The sequence below is a fragment of the Talaromyces rugulosus genome, chromosome I (assembly GCF_013368755.1).
Source record: "Talaromyces rugulosus chromosome I, complete sequence".
NCBI lineage: Eukaryota > Fungi > Ascomycota > Eurotiomycetes > Eurotiales > Trichocomaceae > Talaromyces > Talaromyces rugulosus.
Window position 1 is genome coordinate 3,987,375 of NC_049561.1, and position 10,518 is coordinate 3,997,892.

Consider the following 10,518-nt stretch of genomic DNA (forward strand, 5'->3'; position numbering starts at 1 on the left):
TGATGGGCCCAGGAATGAATGATCATCAAAAACTTCTTGGCATAATTCAATATAAACTTGTGTAGATATCTACAAGGAAGCTATGTACAGATTGAAAGGAACTGCCCAAGAACCACAGTTATTGGCCCCAGCCACTCGTCATCACATCTCAATTGTCGATAGAGTAACTTTTCGAATTTATGCGCCAATGTAGGAGACGGCAACATCACCGCCGGAAGCAGTGGTCGAGGTGAGGACGACGTTGTTCTGGCTGATGTCCATGATGGTAGCACCGGTGGTGTCGACAGTGTTTCCGCCAGTGACAGCAGAGGCGCCGGAGAAAGCAAAGTCAGAGCCAAAGTTGGCAAATGGCAACAGGCCACCGCCGCCAGTAAGGTCCTCCATGATCCACTCGGCGTTGGTCTGGCAAAGGGTGGATGGCTGGTCGGTGAAGTCGAAGCTGACGGACTCGCCGCTGGACTCGTTGGTGACAGTGGCAGTGCCGCTGGTGGTGCTGTCGGCAGTGACAGAGGCGGTGATAGTGTCACCGGTGTTGATGGTGATACCGGTGGTCCAGTACGACTGGGCGGCGGGGATCCATTCGTACCAGGCAGTGTTGGTGATCTCGCCGTTCTGGATGCAAATGTTGACACCGGTCTGGAGGATAGCAGAGCTGCAGGTGTCACCGTCAATGCCCACCCAGGCAGCAGCGCAGTACTGGGTGCTGTCATCACCACCGCTGGGCACGCTGACCGAGGGGACGACGAAGGTTCCGGAGACGGTGGTGTAGCCATCACCGATCAAGACGGCACCGGCCCAGTTGGTGGAGTAGGACTCATCGGCAGTGAAGGCGCTCTTTTGGGAGTTGGGCTTCTCAATGCGCATGTTCATGTGCGAAGCACGGTCCTCGCGGTTGGCTTCACGACGAGCCAGGTTTGCCTCGGACAGAGGAACTGCCATGGCAGCGCCGGAGAGGAGCAGGGATCCTGCGACAGCGGAGACCTTCATCTTGACGGAATGGGATAGACTTGTAGGAGAGGTATAAAAAAAAAGAGGCAGATACTTGGTCTCCGGGCCTTGACGGGACAGGGAGGTTGACTCCTTATATACACATTCGGACCCCAACCGCCGTGTGTTTTACAAGGTGACATCGGGAGATCTAGAAACCAAGGGCTGGAGATTAGGCGGCCGACGACTTGACCTGATCTCAGACCGCTTGGTTGAGAATAAGAAGTGACTAGAAGCGACCCCATTTAGAGTGTCTAGAAATAGGAACTGCACTATGAACATACCTTATTTTAGGGGGGTGTGATTGCGCAGCAACATCGAATGAAGACTGATTATTTCAGGAACAAGTGTTGATCTACTGCTAAACACTCCGAATACACAACACTACTCCACCATCCTCATTTGCAGCTGCGCAAGGCTGCAAGCCACGATCACGTTGCGTATGATTCGTGTACATGTACTCTGTGTGATGATTCTCTGATTCTCACGGATCTTTTGTTGACTGCTGCAATTGGCGTGCCGGAGCCTGGTGGAGTATCGTGCTAAAGGCAACTTCAGTTACTTCACCCTAAGATAGAGCTAAGCCCGACGATCTACATTGGCTTGCCTGTTCGTAGTATAGGCTGAACGGGGCGATTCGTACCCCTCAAATTTCTATTCTCGTGGGCGCTTTTAAGCTTGTAACCCCAGAGCCTGAATGTTATGTAGTTTGCATTATTTTGACAATAATGCTGTCGCACAACTGTGTTGCCGATGTGAGTCTTGTGACTGAACTGAATAATCCGGACAATTATCATGCCTTTAGCATCTGGTACGCGCAAGGACTCTCGTACTACTCTTGAAAGATGACTGACTTCCAACGTTCTATTATTAGTCTTGATTTCCGGTTGGAGGCTCGACTCAGCCGTACAGGCTGAGTAAACATCAACTTCGCATGGACTTCCTGACGTGCAAATAATAACGAGAACTCGACCATCGTCACCACTTTGAATTCGGTCATAGCATTACCCCGAGACAATCGGCGTCTTTTCCATATCTACTTCCCTCAGTAGGTACTAGTAGCAACTCTCGTGAAAGTTGACAATGATTTTAGCTCTGATTATGGAGTTGCATCGCCCCAAACTTAGCCTGCGCCGGTGTCAGCCACCATAGCCCCTCTCATAATAAACCTCTAGGATGCAAAGCAGCATAATCAATCACCTACCTAACAAGGGTCTATTCCGTGAAGAGCCGCGCGCGTTTTGATTGCGTTTCATCCGGTTTGGCTGCCGGAGCATCAAGCCTTGGTCCGTACTTGGCGAGTTGCTTTCCCAAAGTAGAAACGAGGGGCGACAAAGGATGTGTCTGCCATTTCTAAGCTTTTAGTGTGCTGACGCGCGTTAATGGTCATATACATGTAGACTACAGGGTACTCCGTAAAGGATAGGACATCGGAATAAGAGGAGTCGTGACGACGTGGCTGAAGGAGCCGTCGCGGCGCGCCAGCAGTATCCACGATCTCATAGATTTAGTTAGTATGCTGCGTGTTATTTATACTCTGGCTAAATGGGGCCGTCGGTGCATTCAGCCAATCGAGCTTTTGATACCGAGCACTTGCGAATATCGATCTTTAATAAATATAACAATTTGTAGTATGCTCGGTTGGCTTCCAGAATTGGAAAGACTGAATCATGCTGATGCGCTAGCAAAGCCTAAATCTATTATACATCAATCATAGAAATCCACAGTAACCTGCATAAAAGTCAATATTCATTCAAATTTTGGCTTGCCACAGGCGTCGGACAGGGCCACGGGTCTCATGTTCCTGTCTGTTTGGGTGATCCTGCTTCATGCATCTTTCGGAAAGGTCGTCCTGCAAAGCTATTTATGCCACCTTCATCGGATGTGTGTATATGTAGATGCAATTGACCGACTACCATTCTCGGCCGAAGAGGTATCATCCTTTTAGCCGTGTGGGAAGATTTGGTACCACTTTAGCTTTGAAATGATGTACGAATGTCACCCCAAATGAAGCTTGTATACAAGTACATGTACCAAGTACCCAAAATGGCAGGTACCTTTGTCAATAATTAGTTTCCACGTACTCACTCGGCTTTGGGTGGCGCGAGTATAGCGTGAATTTGCAGTTAGACTCAAATGTCGATTTAATACTCCTGTATGAAATGCAAGTTTTAGTTTATGTGTTGATCCTCATGCGGTCAATGGAAATGGCAAATATACAAACCAATCTCAATGTTGTGGACGAACTAGAATGATTCCTCATAAGAGGCCGAGGCTGAGACAGTATGCTGCGCTCACATGAATTCTTTTTTGCCTGGTTGTTATAAGTTCGTTCTAGCATAGCTTGGCTGAGCAAGTCCGCAAAGCTCGCTGCATAGGTGCGTAGTGTCAGCCTTGATGGCCCCTCAGGTGCTTAAAACGGCAAGTTGATAAGATATGATCTGTAGATAAAATTTGGAATAATAATCTACTAATTTTTCTTGGGATTTAAAGCCCGTGTAGATAGCCTAGTTTTAATGCTAATGCAAGAGAATAAATACTTGAATTGTAACATAGCAGAATAGTCAGTCTCGAGTCAATCTTATACCCACATGAACTTATCGTGCCGTCAACTGTCGCCGGAGAGTATCACTCTTTGCGAAATTGAACATTTAAACATCTTGATTAAAATAGAGGCTACCAGTGCTGGGCTAAACAACTGCATAGAATAATTGCCAGTAACTGTTGTAATTCACGATAAAAGCAGTCTTTTTAATCAAGGCAGTCTTGTCCATCGAAAGTAGTCCAATCTTTGCCATGAATACATGTATTCGTGGTCGGCAATATTATTACTATTGGACATGTGAATAATGTGTATATACAATCAGTATTAATTGAATAATTGAATAATACATACATGTACCGAGGAACTACACAATAATATATATGTACATCATCGGGTCAATTGGAATGACGAACAACAAAACACTTATTTATTTTCGCTTCTGGCTCCGGATAATAACCGAATAAATCTATTTATCTATCATTTATTTATGAGCCGGAGAGATCAAATATTCCGATCGGAACTTGAAGTAACAAAGCCATGTTCAGATGTATAGCTCGGAACGACAAGCTCGACCGAGGCCAGAGCGTTCACATGGTTCGTTCCTGTGCCAATCTCTGCTGGTTTCCACTGTCCCACTGTTCTAGCGCAGGATTGCATCCATTGACTGGCTTTGTGGCCCTAATCTGTGGGCCACAGTTGCGTCAATCTCTAGGCTAACATTAGCGTGACTGCAATTGCTTTCAATGACACGAGACTGCTGAGGACGACTCGGCGAGAAGAATGTTCAGCAAAAACTGAGAAAAGGGCTTTTTCGCTTGCATAAATGTGTAGTAATCGGTGTAATAGCAGTGCGATTGCGACACAACCCCGCGTGGAGGAGGCAGAACTAGTAGTAGCCATTTGCAGCTGAAGATTTAGGAACATGTACCCACTGTGTGTTCCTTTGGGACCTTGAAGTTTGAAACCAAAAAGTCAATGCAGATCCTCGTTTCCACTAGTTAAAATAACCCCCTTGCGCTCTCTCTGGTTGCGATTTCATCATTGCATGGTCTCGTCTGGAAAACCAAACATGCCTGTCTACGAACGCCGGCGACACGTCCAACAGAATTGCCAAATGCGATCGCGATGAGCAATAGCAATAGCGCATTGAGAAAAAAAGGGTCATGGCAAACATGAGGGACCTGGAAGGGATTCCATTGGAATCCCGGCCAGAGGTACGCCATCAGTTTGACTCGTGCGATGGGCTGATTTGTTGTTGACTTTTTGTCTAGATCACGTCCACTCCCCAAAACATATCCGAAGCGCAGAAAACGATCCTGGACGACCAGATTCGCGTCGACAAACCCAAAGTTGGCTATTTCCAGATCTACAAGTTTGCAAGTGGCAGCGACCTGGCCATTCTCGCCGCGAGCACGATTTGCGCCATCCTGCAAGGCGCAGCATTACCTTTATTTACCGTGAGGATAGAAGACAAATGCTTTGAAATAGTAGGCTGATGGCGCAACCTAGGTTTTCTTCGGACAAGTGACCACCTCGCTCAAAGATGTTGCGATTGGCAGCATCTCGTACGATCACTTTTACCACGAGCTGACCAAGAACGTGCTCTATTTCACATACCTCGGCATAGGCGAATTCGTCGTGAGTTTCCTTGCGACTCTCGGTCTCGTATACACGGGCAACTCGGTGACGCAGAAGATTCGCGTGCAATACTTCAAGGCGATACTGCAGCAAAACATTGCCTTTTTCGATGTCCTGGGCACGGGCGAAATCACAACTCGCATCACCGGGGACATGCATCTCATCCAGGACGGCATCTCGGAGAAACTCAGTCTGGTGCTCGCCGGCGTGGCCAGTTTTGTCACTGCGTTTATCATCGCGTATGTGAAATACTGGAAGCTGGCTCTCATCTGCACGGCTACTCTCGCCACGCTGCTGCTGGTCATGGGCAGCGGCTCCATCGTCTCGGTCATTTACGGCAAACGAGCACTCGAAAAGTACGGACAGGGTGGAAATCTGGCAGACAATGCATTTGAATCGATTCGCACAGTGGTGGCATTCGGGGCGCATGACACTCTGGCAGCAAAGTACGACAAGTACATGCGAGAGGGAGAGCGCTTTGGTCGAGTTCTTCAGATTTCGTTTGCGCTAGTCATTGGTGCACTACTCTGCATCATGTATCTCAACTATGGACTCGGCTTCTGGATGGGATCTCGGTTTATCGTCGATGCCGACTCGAGTCTCGCTCCGGGGGACATTCTCACAATCATGATGGCGATTATTCTCGGGTCGTATAGTCTTGGAAACGTCGCTCCGAATCTGCAGGCATTTTCCGATGCAGTCGCCGCAGCGTCCAAAGTGTTTAGTGCCATTGATCGCGTTTCGCCGTTGAATCCATGGTCCACCGAAGGCACGAAGCTGCGTTCTCTGAACGGTAATATCGAGTTTCAAGACGTGAAGCACATCTATCCTTCAAGGCAAGAAGTAACGGTTTTGGATTCCTTCAACATCACCATCCCAGCAGGGCGAACAACTGCCTTTGTCGGACCTTCTGGGTCTGGAAAGAGCACGATTATCGGGCTGATAGAGCGGTTTTATACCCCGATCGGAGGCCGCATCCTGGTCGATGAACACGATATCCAGACGCTGAATCTACATTCGCTACGCCAGCAGATATCGCTTGTTTCGCAGGAGCCACAGCTGTTCTCGGCCACCATTTTTGAAAACATCCGCTACGGTCTGACGGGATCCGAGTATGAGGACGAGCCCAAGAACAAAATCCAACAGCGCGTTGTGCATGCCGCCAAGCTGGCCAATGCCCATGACTTTATCATGGCCCTGCCAGACGGATACGAGACGCATATTGCTTCGTTTTCGCTCTCTGGTGGCCAGAAACAGCGTATTTCTATTGCTCGTGCTGTGGTCAAGGAGCCCAAGATTTTACTGCTTGACGAGGCCACGTCGGCCCTCGATACCAAGTCCGAAGCCCATGTGCAGGTGGCTTTGGACAAGGCGGCCGAAGGGCGAACGACTATAATCATTGCTCACCGTCTATCGACGATCAAGAACGCGCACAATATTGTCGTTCTGGTGGACGGAAAGATTGCCGAACAGGGAACACACAAAGAGCTCACAGAGCAGCACGGAACCTATTTCAATCTCGTACAGGCCCAGCATATCAACGAGGACAGACACGACGACGATGCGGCCGAGGACGACGATCTTGATCTCTTATCAGTGTCCGACGACACACGAATCCCAGGGCCTTTTGACAGCGATGTACAACTATTCAAACCAAAGCCAATGAGCAGAGACATGACCAATGCGTTTCAATCCGAACTGACTCAATCAACCTCTCGCTACTCTGTCTTTTCGCTCATCAAGTTTATTGCCGGGTTTAACTACCCCGAGCGTCATATTATGGTATTGGGTCTTCTCCTGTCGGTGCTCGCTGGGGCAGTCCAGCCCTCGCAGGCTGTTATGATGGCCAAGTGCGTCAGTACAATCACGCTCCCGGAATCCGAATTCGACAAGCTGCGCCATGATACCGATTTCTGGTGTCTCATGTTTCTCATGTTGGGGCTGGTCACTTTTCTGCTGTATGGCGTGCAAGGAATCATCTTTGCATTGAGCTCGGAGAAGCTACTCCGTCGCGCACGAAGCAAGACTTTCCGGGTCTTGCTGAACCAAGACATAACCTTTTTCGACAAAGAAGAAAACGCCACCGGCGCTCTCACGTCGATTCTCACCACCGACACCAAGAGCCTGTCCGGCATCAGCGGCGCAACTCTGGGGACGCTACTAATCATGATCGTCAACTTGCTCGGCGCTCTCGTCGTCGCCCTCATTCTCGGCTGGAAGCTCGCGCTCGTCTGCATCTCGGCCGTGCCAGTGCTCATCCTCAGCGGATTTCTGCGCATCTGGGTTCTCAACAAGTTCCAATCGCGCTCCAAAAAGGTGTACCAGAGCTCCGCCAGCTTTGCGAGTGAAGCCGCGTCGGCGATTCGCACTGTTGCCTCGTTCACGATGGAGACGGTCATGCTGGACGCGTACGCGAGCAAGCTGGAGACTCAGCTGCGCGAGAATGTCCCGTCCATTGTCAAGTCGGCGTTTCTGTATGCCAGCTCCGAGGCAGTGCAGTTCTTCTGCATGGCTCTCGGGTTTTGGTACGGCGGCACGCTGGTCGGTCACCACGAGTACTCCATTTTCAAGTTTTATGTCTGCTTCAGCGAGGTGATTTTCGGCGCGCAGGCCGCGGGCAGAATCTTTTCGTATGCGCCGGGCATGAGCAAAGCCAAAAACGCCGCGGCAGAATTGAAGTTGCTGTACGATAGCAAGCCGCGCATCAGCTCCGAGGAGAAGAAGCAGCAAACTGCTTTGAACATCCAAGGCGCTATTGAATTTCGGAACGTGCATTTCAAGTACCCCAGCAGAATGAACACCCCGGTTCTTCAGGGTCTGAATCTTACGATCCGGCCCGGACAGTATGTGGCCCTGGTAGGCGCCAGTGGCTGTGGGAAGAGCACATGTATAGCGCTACTCGAACGCTTTTACGATCCGCTGGCCGGAGCAGTGCACGTCGACGGCATGGATATCACGCAGCTGGGCATTGGCTCGTACAGAAAGAATCTGGCATACGTTGGCCAAGAGGCAGCGCTTTTCGAGGGCACGATTCGTGAAAACATTCTTCTGGGCTGTGACCCAAGCGAAATCTCGGAAGAAGCCCTAATCGCCGCGGCCCAGGACGCAAACATATACGATTTCATCCTGTCTTCCCCGTGAGCTCCCCCTTTTCTCTTTCTTTTAACAGCAGTCAGCTGACATTCCACAGACAAGGCTTTGACACCGAAGTCGGAAACAAAGGACGCATGCTCTCCGGCGGCCAAAAGCAGCGCATCGCCATCGCGCGCGCTCTCCTACGAAACCCGCGAATCCTGCTCCTCGACGAAGCCACCTCGGCGCTCGACTCGGAGTCTGAGAAAATCGTGCAATCAGCCCTGGACACGGCTGCTCGAGGCCGCACGACGATTGCCGTGGCGCATCGGCTGAGCACGATCCAGCGCGCCGATGTCATATACGTGCTGGACAGCGGACGCATTGCCGAGGTTGGATCGCATGCTGAGCTGCTGCGGAAAAAGGGGAGGTACTATGAGCTGGTGAATTTGCAGAATCTGGGGTAGTTCGTTTATACCTATTCATTTTTTTCAATCAGGCACATAATTGAAGTTGACAGAACTACATTACATGCACCACTACCATGCACAAAATAAAGCCATCTAATTAAATGTAATGCGTAACATTAAAATCATAAGTATCAAACCAGAACTCCAGGGCCATTATTTTACATGATTATTATTCAACCCCCAATCCATTACGTCCGTATATCTATCGCAAAAGTGGGCACATGAAACGTGACATTTTTCAGGGAATAAAACGCCTCGGAGCCGAAACTGAAGTGGCCCAGATAGTCGGTGTCTGCAGGGAAGTTACTGGCGGTGATACCCGACTCCGGCAGCGTGAGTAGCTCTTGGAGATTACCGCTAAAGCTTTCTGTTGTCGTATCAGTGATATACGTGAGTACATTCTGACCTTGGCCGTTTTTGCCGGAATAAAGGTGGCTAAAAAATATGCTTGTTAGTATTGGGAGAGAGAAACGAACGGAAAAGAGAGACAAACAATAAGGTGCCATTGACAGTCCTGTTCGTTATTATGCCTTTGTCATCCAAGGTTCCGTCGTAGCCGATGGGATCTGTAGAGGGACCATATTGAGCAAACCAGATCATGATTTCGTACTTGGCCTGGCTGCTGTTGGATGCAACGGTCTTGTCGCTGTCCAAGAACATATCAATGGCGACGTTGGCATTCAGGTCCTCGGCCTTGAGAGTAGCATCATCAGTCGTGGCGCTGGGGTCGTTTCCCAAGCCATACGTCCATTCGACGTCCATGTGGATTGTTTTCAGGTCGGATAGGGCAACGGGCAAAGTGTCGCCTTCGATCATGATATTGGGAAAGGCGTGCACGGGCTGGTCACTGCTACCTGGCTTATAGCTCCAAGTGACGGCAAACTCGGGGCCAGTGGAGTTGGTGGCGTAGCTGCCGTTGTTAAAGGCGGTTACCTATTGACAGAGCAGTGCGATTAGTAAATCAAGACAGCATAGCATCTCTCCGTGGGGCTGGATTGGGCGTACATTCATGCACATTCCCGAGGTTCCGTCGAGCACACCCCATTGATTGGGGTTCACTGTTGTTTGAGGTTAGACTAACGAGCATAGCATAACTTGTACAAGAAGCGACTCACGAATATATTCCTGTCCCTTCGTCGGCGGCTCAATACCGTAGGTCAGGTTGCAGTTCTCGATCCACGAGATGCCATTATCGTCCGAGGAGCCGCCGCCATTTCCACCATCACCACCAGTGCTGCCTCCGCCGCCTAGTCCGCCGTTGCCGCCGGTACTGCTACCATTATCACCACCGGAAAACAGAGGTTGTTGGCCAGATGCTTGCCGCTGAGCGTCGATGCCCACCAGGACTCCAATGGTGGTCCCGATCGGGATGGCCAACAGGCCGGCGTTGACAATCCACCGAAATGCCATGCCGATAGAACAAGTAGACGAGAAAGAGAGCAGAACCAGACAGAACCAGGCGAGGACAATGAGAGTAACAGAGCGAGCGTGGTGAAGAGAAACCAAGTGGGACAGTCGGATCGCGGTGGAAGTCGAGTAGAGTGAAAAAGGCTTATCAGCCGCGATCGAGAAACACGACCAGTAGAGTTAAGGTGAGCAAAGCCCGGCCCCTGGACGCACTTGCCCGTTTGGGCGGCGCGGTCACGTGCAGGGGCAGGGCACAAACTGCAGTCAGGCACTGGCAGAGTTTTGTTTTTTGGGCCGGGCTTGGCGTTGGCTGCCATATCGGGACTAGTGGAAGGGAAGCTTTTGCTGGCAGCCAATTAGGCGCCCCGCGCCCCGAGCTTATTGCCACTAGCGCGCCCC

General features: G+C 50.2%; 3 protein-coding genes across 3 annotated transcripts; 1 reads left to right on the forward strand and 2 right to left on the reverse strand.

The window, feature by feature from the left end:
- Window positions 1-177: 177 nt before the first annotated feature.
- Window positions 178-987, reverse strand: TRUGW13939_01333 (uncharacterized protein; the record flags this gene model as incomplete). Its single annotated transcript, XM_035484534.1, has 1 exon — window positions 178-987. The coding sequence occupies one exon, from the start codon at window positions 985-987 to the stop codon at window positions 178-180; it is 810 nt and encodes a 269-aa protein (XP_035340427.1).
- Window positions 988-4,695: 3,708 nt separating this feature from the next.
- On the forward strand, window positions 4,696-8,709 carry TRUGW13939_01334 (uncharacterized protein; the record flags this gene model as incomplete). The annotated part of the gene is made up of 4 exons (XM_035484535.1): window positions 4,696-4,746; window positions 4,804-4,989; window positions 5,042-8,307; window positions 8,361-8,709. The coding sequence occupies 4 exons, from the start codon at window positions 4,696-4,698 to the stop codon at window positions 8,707-8,709; spliced, it is 3,852 nt and encodes a 1,283-aa protein (XP_035340428.1).
- Window positions 8,710-8,900: 191 nt separating this feature from the next.
- Window positions 8,901-10,122, reverse strand: TRUGW13939_01335 (uncharacterized protein; the record flags this gene model as incomplete). Its single annotated transcript, XM_035484536.1, has 4 exons — window positions 8,901-9,147; window positions 9,206-9,645; window positions 9,718-9,770; window positions 9,828-10,122. 4 exons carry the CDS (start codon window positions 10,120-10,122, stop codon window positions 8,901-8,903), a joined length of 1,035 nt encoding a protein of 344 aa, XP_035340429.1.
- Between the last annotated feature and the right edge of the window lie 396 nt (window positions 10,123-10,518).